Source organism: Triplophysa rosa, linkage group LG6, assembly GCF_024868665.1.
Source record: "Triplophysa rosa linkage group LG6, Trosa_1v2, whole genome shotgun sequence".
NCBI classification, from domain to species: Eukaryota; Metazoa; Chordata; class Actinopteri; order Cypriniformes; family Nemacheilidae; genus Triplophysa; species Triplophysa rosa.
Window position 1 is genome coordinate 21,732,457 of NC_079895.1, and position 20,604 is coordinate 21,753,060.

The 20,604-nt window shown below is 37.0% G+C and overlaps 1 protein-coding gene across 1 annotated transcript; it reads left to right on the forward strand.

The window, feature by feature from the left end:
* Positions 1-5,853: 5,853 nt before the first annotated feature.
* gpr156 (G protein-coupled receptor 156) lies at positions 5,854-19,235 on the forward strand. Its single transcript, XM_057336333.1, has 10 exons — positions 5,854-6,036; positions 11,954-12,107; positions 12,291-12,418; positions 12,527-12,662; positions 12,783-12,893; positions 12,968-13,093; positions 13,946-14,041; positions 14,144-14,380; positions 15,357-15,518; positions 17,446-19,235. The coding sequence occupies exons 2-10, from the start codon at positions 11,991-11,993 to the stop codon at positions 18,832-18,834; spliced, it is 2,502 nt and encodes an 833-aa protein (XP_057192316.1). The 5' UTR covers positions 5,854-6,036; positions 11,954-11,990; the 3' UTR covers positions 18,835-19,235.
* Positions 19,236-20,604: the final 1,369 nt, after the last annotated feature.

The window sequence follows — 20,604 nt, forward strand, 5'->3', positions numbered from 1 at the left end:
CTTTTTTATATTTTTTTGTTATTTTCAATATGTAAAGACATTGAAAATGAACGGAAATTGTATGCAGGACTGTGCAATGCCAACATATACAGTATTGGGGTTGTGGGTTTACCTGGAAGTTTTTTTTCTCTTGGAAGGTTTGGATTTTTAACAGATGAGCTTAAACATATTTAATCAATATTTAGTGTACAATTATTTTCTCATGTGATAATTACTAGCCGCAGGATAATGCATCCAGTCGGTTGTTATTGCCGAATAAACCCCTTCAGTGTTATACAAGAACTGATTCTGATCATTCTGATATAGGAGCCTTACACAATGACAGGCTGACTGTACATTTTCTGTTTTTAATTTTGGTCATTATCGTCAGCGAACTTGCTTCAGCTAAATTAGGTTGTTAATTAGATTGCTAATTTATACATCACCCTTATCAGATTCAAGATCTTTATTGTCATACAGTATGTACCTGTAAAAAAATATATTTTGCAGATGGGGTAGAAAAGCAATAAATATATAATAAAGGACAAACATAGAACAAAGATATACTGCAGTAAATAGAAAAGAGAATAAAATAGAAAAGTTAATATATAGTAAAAAAGTGGCCGTAAGTAGTATTTTTGTTAAAGAAAATGTATTGATTGATTTAGAGTTTCATCTTTAATTAAATACTGTATTAGTGATTTAAAAAGCTCCTTTCATTGTGGTTTTTCCTGCCTTTAGGGGCCGGTGTGGCTCAGCCACATGACGTCATCAAATGCCGTTCTTTCTCTCGCCTCTGAGCTATCAAGTGCACAAGTTAGTTTTGCAACGGGTTTATCGCGAAAGTAGTATCAAAAGTCAAGGCGGGAAGATTTGAAACTGCAGTGACAGATTTGAGAGGTTGTAGATGCTTGTTTGTGGTTGCAATTCAAATCTGAATCTAGGAAAACGTGTAATTATGTGCTATGCATTTGTATCTGCCAATGTATTTTGTAAATGCCAGTTTACACATTTGTGACTATTTTTCTGCAACTTCAAATTCAGAAGACAGATTTGTGAGTTTAGTCCAGGAGTGCAAATCTCAACATTGAACTGAGTTTTTTATTTTACATTATTTACGTTTTCACATTGGGGCTGTGAGTGTACATTTTAGTGTACAGGTACAAATACTTACTTTACAAGTTCACAAGTTAAAATCTACATGCTCTCAAGTTTTGCTACTGAAATACCTTCATACTACTCCACCTCTCACTTAGTGTGAACTGAACCTGCTACTATTTAAACTTAGTGTAAATAGCATCTGTCGCTATTTTCACTTGGTGTACTGTAAATGGCATCTATTGCTGCCAATTTTTGCCTTTTTCTCTGTTTCTTTCGTCTGTGAAGATTGTTTTATGGGTTTTGAAGAACAGATGTGTTATTTGTCTGGCAGGTTTGTTTGACAACTTTTGAAGCACTTGTTAGGAGTTCAAAGGCCTGCACAGCACCCTTCTGACAGTACACTAAAGGCCTCCCTCCTCACTTCACTGAATCTTATCACTGAAGTTTACAACGTTGCATGCTTGCATCTTTTTAAATTATAGTTTTACATCTATTTGTTTCACGCTGATCTTTTTATCGGTGCCTAATGGTTTGGTACTGTGAGGGCTAACAATTATTATTACTAGATTCTTTTAAGCCTAAACGTGTGCTTTAATGGGGTATATGCATATGGGGCGATGACGTACTTCCGCTAAAATCTCAGCCAGCTAAGCCACTTCCGCTCTCATTGCGCTGAGGTAATTATTCATCAAGTGATGAGGAAACGTTCAAATTCCAGCGAACCGACAACACTAAGGCTGATATTGCGATATGCCTTTGTGATCAAGCCTCAAGTAAGTGCAATAGTTTACTTAGCTTTTTTCATATTTGTGAATGTACTTGAATAATATTAACCGTCATGTTGTTCCAAGCCAGTATGCTGTCATTTTTTCTAAAGTTGTTTATTAATCTTAACACGGCTCTTTCTATACAACAGCAGGTTGTAATTGAAATCATATGATAGCTTTCTGAAATGAAGAGATGGCATAACAAAGTTCTCACTAAAAACATTGTCAAAATTGTACCTTATGATGCAGTGTCGCAGCTTGGACGTTAAGTGTTGCTGCATGTTATATTGGTCAGTTGGAAATGGCAAGGGCAATTCCATGCAAATGTCAACCTAACCATGAACAGTTTTTATCAAAGGTTTTACTGATAGCACAGATGTCAACATTTGCCTACCGATATGAAGTCTCAAAGTTTTTAAAGCATTACATTTTTTTCCCATAGTCTGGTTGGTGCCGTTTTCAGGAATGTCACATCCATTACGATCCATATTCTTCATGAATGGACACATGGAAATTAAAATAAAATAATGATTTTTTCTTCTATGAAGAGGCCATGCCTTCTCCATTTGTTCTGTGTTATTGCTACAGGTTTGTGCATTTTTTTCACAGAAATTCTACAACCCTCAAATTTTTTTTTTTTAGTCACATCCATAGTACATATTTATTTCTGTTTATTTTAAATAGAAAAGTCTGATATTGATGTTTAGCCTATGAACAAGGGTTTAGTCAATATAAACACATGGTTCAGTATATTGGAATATACATTCTCTGAGCATTATGTCATATCCAAAACTCTGAAATTGCCCGGAAGGCTTTTTATAGGAATCTTGTAATCCCATAATTCAGACATTGTGTAAATGCACCTTTACTTTCTTAGTGCCCACCATGTGTGGAATTTTGGACGGGCCCTCCGTGAAGATATTCAGATGCTCACTTTCATTTCTGTTTGTGTGTATTAGTGTCAAGATTATTTTTTTAAAAATCTACTGCATTTCATGGAAGCAAAGTCATATGGTTGAACTTTAAATTTTAATCTCTGGGTAAAGTTTTTAAAGTGTTCCCCAAGTAATGCAAGACTCTGACGCCTGTTTTTTTTACTGGTTTGATATAATGATTGTTGTCTTTCAGCCTTCTTAGGCTCTTAGCTGTCATTAAAATCTCTGTCATGGTCAACGGTTAAAACAGAAAGGCACATTGCACATTTGATTTATCTGTTAACCACAGACAGACTGTAGACCTAACCACAGGAACGTGTAAGCAGACTGCTATGTGGGTTGGTCTCCACCGTAAGATTGCCATTGCATCTTTCTGAGGAAGGATTAAAGGTAATCCTCATGGCACAAACACTACTGGACAACTTTGTTTATATAAATGAAAGGGTGTGTGTAAAAAAGAATGTCCGCAAGGTAAATTGTGCAATATCTACGAGCTTGTGGCATGTGCTATGTATCTATTGTGGCAATTACCTGCAACCTGAGACATGTGAAATACGCCAGGATGAAAAGCATTCACATTTAAATGGTTGTAAGGTGAGAGCTGTGATCAATGTTGAGTGTCCAGCACTCGCTCTTGAGAACGAACTCTTGTAAAGTATGATCAAACCTCATCTGGAACCTTTATACTGCTTCAAATATCATTCTACACATGACTGGAATATGACCCAGCTTTGCAAAGAAGCGTATGAGCATCGGATGTAAGGTAACCTATCATTTTTAGCAGGATTTACCGGCCTCCCACAGGAGGTGAGTAATAACTGTATCATTGCAAGAGTGGGTGAATGGAAGAACTTCTTAACTGTCAGCCGCTGGATTTTTAAGAGTTTATTTGTCCTGTAGGCTAAGTGTTAGCATATTAACCTTTAATGAGTGTTATATCACTGTTTTTGTTCAACAGTTTTTTTTTTTTTTAGAAAGGCATTAGGGATGTTTGATAGCACATGTAGGTACAAATAATGTGGCATAATACAGTAAATTTTGTGTGCTAAATCCAAGGTTCCTACATCTTTGAGCACTGAATAGCCATGACGTTTTCTGTCATTTCTGAATACTGGACAAGTCACTGTGATTCAGTCCTATAGTAAATCATTTTGGTGGATTTCTGAAAAACACACCAAACGCCACAATGGCTTGCAAATTAACTGTAAAACCTGTCAAAAAATTCATTTACTATAGAAATCTCTGTTCATTTTAAGATTTCATTATTGCCATCACTGGAACCTGAAACACACAATTTAAAAGGTCTCTGACTTTTTGTGGTTCTTTATGAGTGTGAGGACCCTGTAAATACAGCATTAAATGCATATTCAACATTCATTCTAAAATAAATTGAAAATAATGATGAATAGATTTCGGATTATTCATTATGCAGGTGTCTGTATTACAGCACACTCTTGTGCACTTAACATTGACCATATGCTGTTGTCACTGGGCATATTTGATATTGAGTCTCCTCTTTCTCAACTCAGTATATGAGATGACAGCATGCAATCTACTGTGGCCTGGTGTGGATGAAAAATTGATCAGGACTTCGCAACTTGAGCCTGGAAGTGTTGCATGTGCCCTGAGGTTAACCTGGTTGCTCCTATAAACTGGGTTTATTACAGCCATAAATAGAGAGTCTCATCTAGGAAGGGCAAAGAGAATCAGTTTTGATTTAACATTCTTATTAAAACAAGCATCATTGAGTAAAAGAGTAAAAAATTAACCCTTTGCTGTGCCAACTTTTGATATGGTCCTGAATTGTTTGATATCTCGAATTGTGACATAAAACTTATTGATAACAGGTTTGCACTACTTTGCTAAGCAATCAGACTTGTGGGATTGATTAAATAGAACAAAATCTTTTGACATACACATTGAAGAGACTTGAGCCTTTCATGGACTGACATCATGCAAACTTGATAGTACCCACCCAGAACACCATAGAAACAACGTAGCAACGCCCTGGCATTGAAACATGTAAATGAAAGGTGGGCTACTGCTCACATTTTAAATGTCAATTAGTGTTGCATTGATGTACACAAATGTCATTGTCAAACTTTAAAATTAATTCTTTTTTAGCTACAAATGGTCGTAGTATCGCCCACAACCAGCGCTATAAATGTCTACTAGAATTTAAAGTGTGATTTTTTTATTATTTACAGTATGACATTGACTGAGCCCGACAGCGACATCTGCTGATAATAGATGGAACTATCTAGGTCACATTAACGCACAATAAAGTTCTCGTCCTTGCTTGCCTTTGGAAAAAAGACTTTTAACAATAGTACTTTAATTATAAAAAGAAAAAATAATAAATTGTCATTTTGAACTGTTTTTATTGAAGATTATTTTTTGGGATTGTAATAGCCCATATGGCTTTTTTGGCTGCACAGCAAACTGACTTGTTTTATTATTTTCACTCATAGAAAACGATGACGTCAGATCAGTGTATATGTCTTACTTTGGAGTCTGAGGTCCTGATTGGAAATCCACATGTCCATGAATATGACCCCAATAACTCTTTCCTTTTATTACACATGCGCTCACTGCTGCGTAATGGAGCAGGTGTGATAAACACACGTGTGTTTCTTTCCACTGATATGTGTTATGTTTTCATTTTTTAAATGACCCCCATGCAGTGGAGAATCCGCCCTATCCCATACGCCACCCTGTCCCATGAGATCTCTAACGCATAGGTTAAAATAAGTAAAAAAAAAAAAGCATTTAGAAAACATTTTTATATTGACTACAAATGGTGCCTCACCCGGTAAATTTATCTTATGTATCTGCCGCCACAAACGTGCTGATTTATTTTATTTATTTATTTACTTTTTATATATAACTGAATCAACATAAATTCAATTCTAAAGGGTTAGCTTGTTTTTGCTATCTCATATTACTGTTTTACCGGCCAAGTTAACAGCTCTCAGACTCTCCCGCAACGCTCCCTCCCTCCATCCCGGACACCTCCTCTTTTTTTCTCACTATCTACTTTCAGTATTTCAGTTCTTGTTGGTACAGTGTGAGCTGTTTGATACCCTCTGGTTTGTGATAGATTGCAGACGTGAAAGAAGAAGAGACCGAGCCTTTGGAACTTTCTATCCGTGTCTACTTTTGATGTATTGTTGTGATGTCGGTTTTAAAATGGGACGTTTTGTTTCGGACCCCTCAAGGATGGAGCCAGGACCTTTCATTCACATGGATCACAGGTTTGAGCAATCTCTCTTCGTAAAGCAGGTTGTGTAGCAGATGAATTATGGGTAAAGAATTACCTTTCACTAAATTAATGTATTCGTGTCCTATTAATAATGTAAAATATATTATCAATAATCATTTTGATTGCATTCATTTTATCGTTACTAAATATCATATGAACTTAAATGAAAGTAGTATGCGTTATAATTTAATATCAAAATAAATTACAGTTTAGAATAAATTTGAATAAATGTACGGCTGCTGAAAAAAATATTTTGGTAGATTATTGGCGTCTGCTCAGTGGGTGTTGTTGAGTCGACTTTGGTAAACCAATAACTGGCATTCTTATTCAAACAGTTTATAGCTAAACGGATTAAAGCATCAGAAAGATGAATGTTTCATATATGATCACCTCACATAGCGTGCATTGTTGCAGTCCTTCACACACTTTGTGCCAGAACATGAAAAAGTGATAGGCCTATTCCACATGTATCAGAGATGGGGTTTAGGCAGGACCTTTTATTCTGTAGCACTCATGTTCTGAGAGACCCAACATGGGAGAATTGGGCTTGTAGATTTTAGAATCTTATGAAAATGGATTTTAAACTATATTTTAACTTAATACATATTCTCCATAAAAGTGTCACTTTACATTTGGTTGGGATCTAAAAAGCATATGTTTATGTCAGGATTCTGATTGTGTTGAGCACTGAAACCATTTTAACAATGTTTTTATTATTTATTGTACTGTATGATTTGGTTGGCATTAAACAGACCCCAAACACAAGCAATGTTATATTTTTAACATGTTATGTAAAAGGTTAGGTCAAACACATAGGTTAACCTGTAAAACAATTTTAGGTTGGAAAGAATTACATTTATTAAACTTTAAACATTGTGGTCTCTAGGGCCCCAAAAGTAAATATCATCTTGATATGGAATATAGCCTATTCTGTTTAATGAAATATTTAATAACTCAGGAACAACAAAGATAACAATAAACAACATTAAATTAAAAACTCTAAACTAACAATAACAAAAATCAAAGTTAGTGATCATCTAATTTTTCATATTTGTTGCTCAAATACAGTGCAGCTCAAGTTTACCCCTTTAATAGAGATACTGTAAGTCTACTTCAATGGACAACGAATTAGTCACAATCTCTAGAATACAATATTTCTCTAACGCTCTACTTCAGACAGCAGCTCAAATACGCTGAGAGGAATAGTAAAAGTATGGGATTGTTTAACTGACCAGTTATAAGTTACATGGTTGGACAGGCCCATGCTGTCTTTACAAGATCTCCTGATTCTGCACTGAGTAGTGAAAAATGGTCGGAAATGCCTTTCTACGCCGGTCGTGCTTGTAGGAAACTAAACTACAGATCTATATTGGGACAGATGACAATACAACTTAAGGAAGGAACTACAGGAATTTTCAAGCCACCTTGTTAATAGATGTCACATGAAATAGTGTCTCAACAATAAAAAGCATGCATGTTCAGATGCATCTGATATTGAAAACATCACATGAAATTAACTTAATAAATTAATAAGTTCTCATGATAACTTGACTTAGTATGTACACATATAATTGTATTAAGAAAAAAACTTGCTTTTAGTTCAGTATATTGTATTAACACACCAAAATCACAAACCAATGCCAGTTTTAGTGATCCTTTTCACCTAAAAGCTAAAACTTACTTGTTTAAGATCAATCCCAAAAATGTATCAAATGTATGCTCTTTAATTAAATAAACAACATAATGATTTGTTTTTTTAGGAAGCCTCACAAACAACAAATATATTAAATGCATGTTGCATCTCAGATCTTATAAATGAAGAAATATTAGCGATAAAAACAAACATGCAGTGTATATCAACCATGCTGACATGACAACGAGTCATAAAATGTTCAGTACCAAAGAGCACAGGATTGAGACTATTTGAGTCTGTAAAGTAATGACACATTTTTAGTCATCGGCTCAAATCACTATTTATTTAAAACAACTCATTAACATTTGTAGCATGTTCAGGAGTTCAGGATCAAGTTGTAGTTCTTGCATTTTTATTTTGAGACTCTTGCAGAGTACACACTAGAGTGAGTTGTGATAGAGTGAGCTATACTACAGTATAACTTTAGGATTTTTTTAGATGTTAAAAAATCTAGCCTAGACCATAGTAGTTGTATTGCAGATGCTTTCTTAGTAGTGTGGAATCACTGGAACTCTTAAGTGCATACACTGCATTGTTGTAAGAACCATTTTTATTTTGCTTTACTGTACATAACCCTTTAGTGTTCTGTCCAAAGGGGTTATTATATGTAAATTGTTGTGTAAGTGTAGGTTATTTTGCACCTGTCATTGTGTGATTGATGTATTCTGTTGTTTTACTAGTTTGTTAAACTGACTTGTGCTGTTTTATGAAACTGATGAGCATTGGACAAGAACCATGTCTCTTCTAGTATGACTAATTTGATTATATTTTATGAAATATGATGAAATCACTTTTCAACACATCATTTGTCTGAATACTAAACATATGGATATGTTGGGTCCCACTCAAAACAGCTTGGAGGGCCAGTGTCTGTATTCAGAGGTGTTTGTTTGTTAGTAACAGTGTGTCTGTGAGGTCTGTAAGGTGTTCTGTTTTTATGTTAGGGCCTCGGGCACTCTTAAACAGACACTTTCATTCACGTTCACACTTTTAAAACAGACAGTGTCACAAGACTCGTCATGGAGATTCATAGAGATTCACTCACTGTGACATTAAATTCACTTTAAAATATTAGTCACACTTTCATGTGCGGTATCTGTTAAGTCACACTTGAAACATACAGATAAATATCGTCACATAAAGACTAATAAATAGACTAAAGGTCTTTGCACATACAGTCTGACATTTTCGTATGCATTTTTCGTATTTGGCTCTTGTTTGTACGGTGTCTCTGAATTGTTAAAAAAGGCCACTCAAAATGCTTGACGGATGCGAAAAACGCAGAAAATCGAACCCGGTCGATTTTTTTATGACGGACGAAAATATCGGAGGCAGTGTGTAAGTGTGATTGACACAACGTGAGGTCGTATTTATTTTTTAACGTGCGGAAATTTCGGATGCAAATTTCGGACTCAATGTGCAGTGGGCTTAATAGTGGGATTTTGGCTTTACATATGAGGAAAGATGAGATTAAATGACTAACTGTTTTTTACATTTTAACAAACTCAGAAGCAACCCAATGTCATGGCAGTTCTTAACTATTTTACAAAGTGGGTTATTCGTATGAATTTGTACCAGCTCATTCTTGTGTTTATCTACTTTCATGCCAGTGACGGTATACACATATACTGTGCATATGTGTATAATGTATATTGTCTTTTTTGTACTGTCTGTTTATTTATACTTTGGACTGTTTGTCTGCACTACATACTGTCTTTGCACTGTTTGTCTGCACTACATACTGTCAATTTAGTTTGTATAGTCATACAGTTGTTTGTCATTCTACTTTGTATGGAGTATTCGCACCCAAGACTTTCACTCACCACACCTGGTGATGTGACAATAAAAGTGATTTCTACCCACTTAGAGACCCTGATAAACACACAGTTAAAGGTACAGTTTGTAACAATTTTGCAATAAAATATCCTAAAACCACAGGCCAGTGTTATATGTTCTGTTCAGCTGAGTACTTACAATATCTCAGATGTTTCTAACTACTTGTAAATCGTGAGAAAATCGCCATTCTAAACAGTGACACGGGGCTGTGCAGTCGTCTGTCAATGGTGTCATATCCGTGTTACCCTTTGTTACCGCCTTTACTGACGTAGAAACCGCATGACAACAGTGTCGTGGAGAAATTCGGAAGGAGTGTCTAGCGTCTAGCAAGCCGCTAGCTTGTTTCGAGCAGTCACTTATTTATGGACCACAATTATACGCAACATTTATAAAACTGTATTACTTTACTTCATCCGCTAACATGATTTCTCGTTCCTGTCTGATTGATGGCCATCAGCGGTGGAGTTGAAGACAACAGATCCCATCATTCCACACTCCTTCACAACGTCATCAAGCTATGCCATTGTTGTTGTTTTGATCGTGCGCCCTTTAGCGGCAGTTTTTACAAACTGTAGCTTTAAGTAAGATACACACACATTTAAAGTTGATGAAACATTTCCTGGTAAAAAGAGAACCGTAATCACAATAACAAGTCAGCACAGCATGAAAATCACTTGAAACAGCATAATACAGGATTACTGGACATGTTTACATGCCTTATACAGGAGCAGATTGATACATGCTATGCTGCTTCAGTTGTTAAGCTCAAATATAGCAGACTTTGAGAGATCACAGCACAACTAAGTAATGGGGTCTGTCCTTTCAGGCTCATACATGCGGTTGTGTTGATGATATGACGCACAGCTCAGCATTGTGTGTGTTAATCTGTGCATCCATGTGGGATTTACTGTTTCTTTTGCAGCTCTTTAAAGTGTTTTGCGGAGACAAGCCTGAGCTTTTCATTAGGGACACGAGGAGCAAAGTGATTATAGTTTCTAAACAGCAGGGGTATAATTATGTAATGAATAGGAGAGTTTGTATACTTTATTATCTAATGTTCACTGTCAGATTGGAGGGGGTGTGGTCGGGTGAGGTTTAACTGAGCTCTGTTAAAGGGACAGTTCACCCAAAAATAAAAATCATTTACTCACCCTCAAGTTGTTCCAAATCTGTCTAAATTTCTTTGTTCTGATGAACACAGAGAAAGATATTTGAAGAACGTTGGTAACCAAACAATACTGGACCCCACTGACCAGTGAGATATTTCTCAAAATATCTTCATTTGTGCTCCACACAAGATGGAGTCAGATACAGGTTTTGAATAACATGATGAATAAATAATGACAGAATTTTATTTTGTTATCATCCCTATATATATCCCTATATTATTATCCCTAAATATTCTATTTAGTGTCTTTAATATCTCTGAAAGCATGCTTGATGTTCAAGTATCAGTTTTATACTCTATATAGCCTTATATTCTATATAGCCTTTGTGATTAAACAGATGGCCAAAAGTTCAATAAAGTCTGTCAAATGGCTTTAAATAATATCAGAGGAAAATAGATTTCAAAGGGGTAATATAAGGTGAATTTTACAGTAATTATTGTTATTTCTACACAACACATTGGAGTCTCTTGCATGGACTCCAAACATGGTTAAGAGTTAGAATTGATTAAGAGTTAGATTTAGAGTTAATTCTGGTGATATACATTGATACCTTTCATCAACCATTTTTCAGATTCTCAAGACAGACTGACAACTATATTTTAGACAGAAACAATCTTGTATTTTGCTAATAAATAACTAATAAAAGGATGAATAACAGCGCCATCTTGTGTTCAGTTTTCTAACAATGTCATTGTAAAAGGCTTTTGATTTTTTGGGTGAAAAAAAATGTGTCTTTGAAAAATGTGCTTTGACATAAAAATCTTCAGATATTACAATTCAGATATTACCTATTGTGTGCTTTCAAATGTACAGTTAAATGTGCTGTACCCCTATATCATTTAACTGCTACCGTTAAAGGTAGGCTACACAATAGGGTAGTAAGGTACAGCATTTTATGTTTTGTAGAGGTACAAAAAGGAACCCTGTAGGGTACCACCCCAGGAACAGTAAAAGGTACAATTTTGAACTTTTTTGTGATAGTCAACCTGTAGGCTATAAACTGATGTAATAGATGATGCTGAGTTGCAACAAGTTGCAAACTCTCAAGTTCTAAAAACCACAAATTTGCATTATTTTGTTTCTATATTATTGGTGCAAATATGTGAAAGATCTGTGAAATAATTCAAAGTAGCATATGTTTGGATGTGTTCAAGTCAGATGCGTTCAAACTTTTGACTGGTGTGGTAAATCAATATTTCTGTTTATTTTAGTATGTGTGTATAAGGTGAGATAGAGCTCAGGCCAATTATGGAGGCAGGACTGAACTGCAGCTCTCACTGCGAGTCTAGTACCTGCTTCATCTACTCAGCAGTGAACAACCAACAAGGCTGGGACATACTGCAGAGACTCTGTGCTCTCTCAACGGTAAATGCACACACAGACAATACGAACATAGAGCACCCAATAGTATTGGTTTTATATTCAGCTAATTATAATGACTCGCTAACCAAAACAGATGTGTGTGTTGTTTCTGTGTAACTGAAATACACATTCCATATTACAAGCATCATATTGGTTAGTGTATGTTGGTTTGTTGTTGTTATTTAGAGTGGTGTGGGTGTTAAGAGTCGAGCGCTGTCGCCTGCCCTTCGTGCTGTTGTCTGGACTCTGCTCTCCTGTGGGATTTTCCTGGCCCTCTTCTTTCTCATTTTTACACTCCGCTTTAAAAACAATAGGTACAGAAATAGTATTGCTCTCGAGACATCTTTCTTGTGACCCATTATTGCCTTATTCGTTCAATTAAAACTTCAATCATGAATTTTGATGATACCACATCCACACAGGATAGTGAAGATGTCCAGTCCCAATCTGAATGTGTTGACTCTGTGCGGCAGTATACTTACATATAGCAGTGGTTTCTTATTCGCCATGGAGGAAAGAGCAACACTGCAGGGAACAGGATCAAGAGCGATCTTACAGGTACACATGCACATCAGATTTTGTGTGCCCCTTTCTAGGACATACTGATGATTGATCCGTTAAGTACAAAAACAAAATGTGATTTTTTTTCTTCGACACTCCATCTGTCCCGAATCTCAGGCCCGGATGTGGATGCTGTGTATAGGCAGTTCTCTAGTGTTTGGTCCCATGCTTGGTAAAACGTGGCGGCTCTACAAAGTGTTCACTCAGCGCATGCCTGACAAGAGACTGGTGAGTTTTTAAATAGGCTTATCTGAAATGTTTTATATCTTTGGCAGATACGTTATTGTTTTATTTTGTTTTAGATTATTAGAGACATACAGCTTATGGGTTTGGTAGCTCTGCTGGTCCTCGTGGATGCTGTTGTTTTAACAACATGGAGTCTGACAGATCCAATCAAGTGCTCTCGGTCAATTAATGCTGTGGTGAAGGTAAACCGATAATGTTAGATATACACTTAAAACCATGTTATAATGCGATAATAACAAACAAAAAGAATAATTCACCCCAAAATAAAAAGTGTGTCATTAATTGCTCACACCCATACCATATTCTAAATCTTGTGCAGCATACACCTTGAGATTAAAAGATTTTTAAGATTTTTAGAAACGTTTCAATTAGGCCTACATGTGTAATTTCCGTTCAATGACAGTTCATTATGGCCATGCCTGTCAATCTATAAAAGGACAAAAACACTATTAAAGTACCATCAGAGTAGTCTATAAAACCTTCTCTTATTCTGCGGTTCCTTTAAGGGGAAAAGTCATTATGTTGAAGAAGGCATGTAGTGATGAGGTTGCGAATTGCCGCAAGATCCACCGCTCTCCTTCCCTTTCGAAGCACTATGGCAGCTCTCACAGGACAAAGATATTGTTGTGTTTTCGCTTCTTTGGCGAAGGAGATAACATATTTACAAAACGCGCTCTGTAGAACAGTTTTTCCATTTCGGGCTACTGTAGAAACAACATGGCGAATTCCATGTAAGGGGACCCGCAGTGTATGTAGATAGAAATAGCTCATTCTAAGGTGATAAAAAAATACTGCTTTATTTTGTAAGGTCTTTATACACCTCTGAAGACATAGTTATGTGTATTATATTGCTTTTCTGTAGATCCTCCAAATATTACACACTGGATCTTTAACAGTCAATGGCAGATTTCCATTCTAGCACAGCCATAACTGAACCACATTTCTTCACAGCCACTTCAAACATAGAGATGTAATGAGTTATGACATGGAGATACATATGCATACACTCATGTGTTGTTTATTCATATTGTCAGATAATGGAGTTAAGTGCATCCTACAGTCTGTCCCAGCTAGACTCATGTTCTTCTCTATACTCGGATCTGTGGGTCATCCTTCTCTCTGCTTTTAAGGTAAAAAAAAGAAACATTTATTTCCAATCTTGTTGTGTTAAAATGAAAATATTGATTATTTAGTATGATTTACAGCAGCCGTAACAACATCTGTTTCTTCAGGGCAGTCTCCTCCTTTATGGCACGTACCTTGCTGGCCTGACAAGCAATGTCAGTTTACCCCCAGTAAACCAGTCTATGACCATCATGGGTGCTGTATGCTTGGTTACCATGTCAACCACTGTGGCTGCGCCCGTCTCTCTTTACCTGTATGCTTGGCCCAATGTGGTGTACAGCGTAGTGTCTGGAGCTATCTTTATCTGCACTCTTTCCATAAACTGCCTGCTGTTTGTGCCCCAAGTGAGTTAATTTTACTAGCATTGACTTAGTTTTTCAGTTAAACTTTGTTTTGGAGACATTTCTGGTTTCCAAACCTTATTCACAAGCCTTATAAGGCACAATAAAATCAATATAATCCACCACAGAAAGGGAAGCAAGTGATGAATCAGTGTATAATATCCTGTATATTGCCATATCGTTCAATGTGCAATCTTTACTGATCACAAAATTTGAGTAGCCAGACACATTTTCTAATGATATAGCAGACAGGACTTTCTGCTGGGATACAGTATGTTAAGTAAACTGGCCGTTATGTCTGACAACAGCAGACCATGCCAAGGAAAGCTAAAGACAAACTGTTTTTTATACAGCAAGAACATAAAGGCAATGCTGAGACAGAACCAAAGAACTTTGCAAGTGTGTATTATTTGCGGTTAAGACAATGAAGCCTGCAGCATAAAAGGCTAAATGTTTGGACAATGAGTCATCTGATTATGATCCTGAGAAAAACTGAGTCATGTAAAACTCTAAAACGGCACAATATTTTGTATTAAAAAAATATAAGAACATGATATTGTACATCCAAACGGTTGTTATCCCAAAATAAACCCAGAAAACATGATCAAAACCAGACGTGAGGCTTACAGTATTACACAGAACGTGACACATTAGTAAATTATTGGACACAAAATATTGATCTGAAATGGTTATTATCTCATTTGTAAATCTACTTTCATATATGTTATCAGTCATGTTTAAATGCAATTTATTTACAAGTAAATTATTTATAAGGTTAAGATGACTCGCGGTAACTGTGTGACCCTGAGTTATAGGGGTGGTTGTTATCCGGGAATAACATACCATGGAATGTCATGAATTGCCAATCAAATCAAGTATTCCAAAGAACTGTGTAATAAAATAACATAAACATGAAACTATTTGTGTATATATCAATGTTTTTACATTCTGATTAACCATTTACTTTTTCTCCTTGGAGTTGACCCAGTGGAGACAGTTTGAAGAGGAGACAAACTCTCATCCCAGTCAGATGGCCAAATATTTCAATAGTCCAAGCAAGACCATGAGCTCCATGTACAGTGAGGATGAGATCTATTATCTACTTGGAGAAAACGACTCCATGAAAAGGCTTATTAATGAGGTACCATTTATTACAACTAAAATTATGCAAATGTTATTAGTTCTTCCATATTTAAAGCTGCAATCTGTAACTGTCTCTTTATCCCCCTTTCTGTTTGAAACATACATTTTTTGTGACGTAAGGATCCAAGCCTCCACTCATTTCAAGTGAGGCTACCATTTAAAGCAGATGTTTATTAACACTATTTATTCATATGGAACATTTAAGCTAAACTTTTATAAACTCACGGTGCACACTACAGTCTACAGGCTCATGGAATCTCCGACATTAAAGGGATCACATGACATGGCTAAAACGAATATTATAGTTTGTTTTAGATGTAATGCAATGTGTATACACGATTTAAAGTTAAAAAATGCTGTATTTTCCACATATCGTAATGTTTCTATCTCCTCTTTGCCCGCCTCTCTGAAACGGGCAGATTTTTTACAAAGCTCATCGCTCTCAGAGCCATTGAGAGAGAGAGAGTTCTGCCAACGGAAGTCCAAAACGCTGGAGCGTCACGTGATTCATGGAGCCTTCAGATAGTTCCAGGAAGTTATGTTTTCTCTTTAAATGCTTTATTTCTTTCATTTTTTTTATTCATTAAATGGCTTTCGTCTTTAAATGGGTTAGAAGTTCACTTCAGTTGGTCTGTTTAGTCGCAGCTCCATATGCGTTACTAGTAACTTCCGAGAACTATTGAGAGCCTCCATTGCTGTGAAAAAACTGTTCCATTGGAGTCAACGAAGTTGACGCAACTCTCTATATCAATGGCTCTGATCGCTCTGAAAAGGGAGGTGTGCTATGATTGGCCAGTTCACCAGTGCGTAGTGGTTGGTCAAATACTTCAAGCGTATAAATGGAAATGTAACGCCTCTTACCATATTTGGAACATCAGGCTCCAAAGCAATTGTACTGACAAGTACGCCCACCTTACTTGCATATACATTTGGGCGGTCTTAGTCAACTCATACCACAAACTGATGTAGATTTGTGGGGGAATGGTTACACAAGGCGTTTCAGCCAGGTCTGGGTGAGCATTTGCTTTTAGATAGAATGCATCTTTTGTTCTGACACTTTAATTTTTGCAATTTTACGTGTCTAATACATGCATGGGCAACTTATAACACACCAAAGCTACGCACATATTCGCGCCATATGACCCCTTTAATACTGGAATAATTCTTTAAAAAATAATTGCTGTCTGGACATCTGGGCTTCATTGTGGAGATACAATTAGTTTCGAGCATGCCATGAGTGTATATTAGCATTTTTTTGTTGTTTGCTATTAGCATCTGATGCGGCTGTGTGATGTCATCCTTAAAAAGCAGATTACTCAATAACTGTTTTTTAACAAACAGAAATCACGGATAGCAGCTTTAATTGATTTTTTAACATTTGCATGTTTTGTCCATTTAGTTCAGATTTACAGCACATACGTAGATCAGTAGTAAAAACCCTCCTGGTTCCTGGAGAACCCTCAGTAGTACATTTTGGGTGTCTCCAACATTTAATTTAGCTCCAGAATCCACATCCAGACAAAATGCAAAATGTGCACTGTTGGGAACCCTCCTTTTTAGCTAGATGGATATTATGTGTTATTATAATTCCAAAACTAGACATTAAATGTCTGTGAGTTTACTTAATTGCTCTGATTTGAGTACAGCAATAAAACAAGTTTCGTCCATATATACAATGATTACTGGTCTGATGAGAAATTCCAGCGCTGGGTGTGAATAGCGCAGTGTTGTGCGTCACTATCCCATGTGTGTGGCAGAATCCTTTGTTTTACATTTCCTCAAGGCACCGCATTATGATCTCACATCCTGCACAATTGGCACCTAACTCATAAACCTATTTAGTGAACTGAGCCATTCAAGACATTGACACACACAATTAGGGTGATAAAGTTTAAACAGTTTTCCCATGTGTCCTCAATTTACAGAAGAATACCATTATCGACAGCCTACAGGAACAAGTGAACAATGCCAAGGACAAACTGCTCAAACTGATGACTGTTAGCCATCCCTTGGATGAGGGAGAAATGGATTCCTCCAACATTAACCTAAACTCCACCTCTACCCAGACGACAGTGGTATCTCCTAATTCTCCTCCGACCCCTATCCTAACCAAATATTCAGAAGTCGCTCCAACTGTGGCTCGCTTTCTACCTCCTTATATACCCCCTCCACCAATTCCCACCAGCGCTACCTCACAGCAAACAACCTCTGAAGGTTCAGCAGCTACAGATGTTTCTTCTTCAGCACATGCAGGGCCTCCACAGTTTCAGGGTAACTTTACCAATGAGTCCTGTCAAGTCAGCCATTGGATGTCTGATCATGTGAGTTTGAAGGGTACTGCAGATGAGTCAGATCCAACATTAAATATTGTCAAAAACTCTACAAGTATCTCAGATGGTCCTGAGGAAGAATCAGAGACGTTGGCGAAACAACAAGATCTGCTTCTGGATAAGAGCAAATTAGTGCAGAACTCCTGTCCACCTCCGGTTGATACGTCAGCCTCCAAGGAGCAAACCACCGTATCAATGGAGGTTTCAACAACGGGGCGACAGGGTTTTGTAAGCAATGAGCAGCTGGTTGAGATCTTGCAGGACCTGAGCATGGATGCTGTAAGCAGCTCTGTCAGATCGCCCGAGCGAGCAAGGAGACCTCCCATCAATCCAGATCATGAGGAGCTCATCACAGCTCTCTCACCTCAATCATCTTTAGAGTTCTTCTTCCCCACCATCTCACCGTATCTCATGCGCAAACGTAGACCTCCGTTTTACTCCTCAAAAGGGGGACCTCCACCTTACTATTTTCCTGGCTCTGTACCTCCAGGGCGCAGAAGACCACCAAAAGACCATGAAATGTTGAAGGAGGACCGCAACTACAAACTAAAACCTTCCAGTCCAAGCCCTCAAAGACAAGACTTGGGGCACGAGGGCTGTAGGAGAAAGAGGGAAAAGCACACAGGGACTCGCTGTGGCTCTGATATTTTAACCAGCAGAAGAGGTTCAATACAGGACAACTGTGAATCTTTATCACGGAAATGTTCTGTTACTCCTTTTACAGGACAGATTCCTCAGCCTGCCTCGGCTGATCTGATACAAGGGAGTAAAACATCAGAGGAGCTGTATGACTACTCAGACTCAGACTCCAGCAGCTCGGAGGACTACTGTTACTACCACCGGCCATATTGTAGGGCTTGCTTACATCACCCTTATGACTCCACAGACAGCCTTAGCAGCTCTGACAGTGAGAATGGTGAGTTGTACAAGTCGGCACACCCTGTAGTGAACTTTAAAGTGGACCTTAAACCAACATTTGTTTGATGAGATGAACTGCCCTTTCTGTTTATACCGTACTTCCATCATAGGTGTTTGGGTCGATGACGTTGATGCAGTTTTTTGTTCGACTGTATTAAATTCTTCAGAAATGTATTAAAATGCATTACCATACAGGCAATGACTTGAATACATGTTTTCTATGATGTTGAATTTATCGTTTTAAAATATTTTTATCTTGGAATATTTTAAAGTCAAACAATGTTTATGTGGTGTAACTGTCCATTGCAATAAAAAAACAAGTTTAAGACTAAGATTTATTTAAATTAAGTAAAACCAGAACCATTTAATATTATTTCTTGAGTTTACTGCAGTGAAGGAGCTTTTTTTATTATTACAAGTAAGAACCTTCTACACGTAAGAAATTCTATGCGTCAGGTTAAATATCATTGCTGTCCTTCCGAAACCTCAGATGTCCAAATTTATGGAGCGATTTTAGTCTCATTAATTATTCACGCGTAAAACAAGATACACACATGCTTAAACAGTTTCACATGAACAAAACCTAATTTACGTGCACAAAGTATACATATACATTTACAAAAAGCAATTCACGTGCGTAAAACAAAACTATTTTCTCATAAAGTACGTTTCGCAAACATACAACTGTGCACAAATATTTCAAAAGTTTAAAATGTACACGTTTATCGTGTTATGTGAATGTGCAAATTGTCACTCACGTGTGAATCGCCTCGGATGTGTGTGTGTTTGTTTTGAGACTCTCCTGGCAGCGCAACCCCTCCCACGTGGGTTGTCGTACTCTTTAGCCAATCAGATTCAACCTTACCATTCAACCAATCATATTCGTGGAGAGCACAGAACTCAAGGAGCACTAGTGTTAGCACTAAACGCTCGTTTGTACAGCTTCGCTAATCTACTCTCTCAGCTGTGATGCTGTATTAAAACATAATACAGCCACGCAATAAATCTGTTTTTATTAACTTATTTTGTAGGAAAAAAGTATGAAATAGTGAGTGAACATGACAAACTACCAGCAGTCACTTCCACTGAACTGCTAAAATCCGTCTGGGTAACAAACTGTGCCTGATAGATGAGATGTGTTCATGTTTGTATGTCCATACAATGTATGTTTTAAATGAACAAGGACAATAAATGACTAGTTCTTGTAAACATTGTTTCGTATGGGCGCATAGATTTGTAGCTAACCGCCTTTTGGAAAATATCTCGCTTAAGCGGGCTGAAAAATCACTAAATTGGCAACACAGGAAGTAAGTCAAACTGCGCAAAAGGTGTGCAGAGCAGTTTTCCTTGAGTCCTGTGCTCTCCGCGTTTATGATTGGTTGAATGGTAAGGTTGAATCTGATTGGCTAAAGAGTACGATGGCTAAAGAGTACGTTGCCAGGAGAGTCTCAAAAAACACACACACACACATCCAAGGCGATTCACACGTGAGTGACGATTTGCACATTCACATAACACGATAAACGTGTACATTTTAAACTTTCGAAATATTTGTGCACAGTCGTATGTTTGCGAAACGTACTTTATGAGAAAATAGTTTTGTTTTACGCACGTGAATTGCTTTTTGTAAATGTATATGTATACTTTGTGCACGTAAATGAGGTTTTATTCATGTGAAACTGTTTACGCATGTGTGTATCTTGTTTTACGCGTGAATAATTAATGAGACTAAAATCGCTCCATACAAATTAGCTGTTTTACAGGAAATGGAAAACGCTGTACTTTTAAAATGATTTAATACTGTTTTGTCAAAGTTGAAAAGGACTTGTTAATACT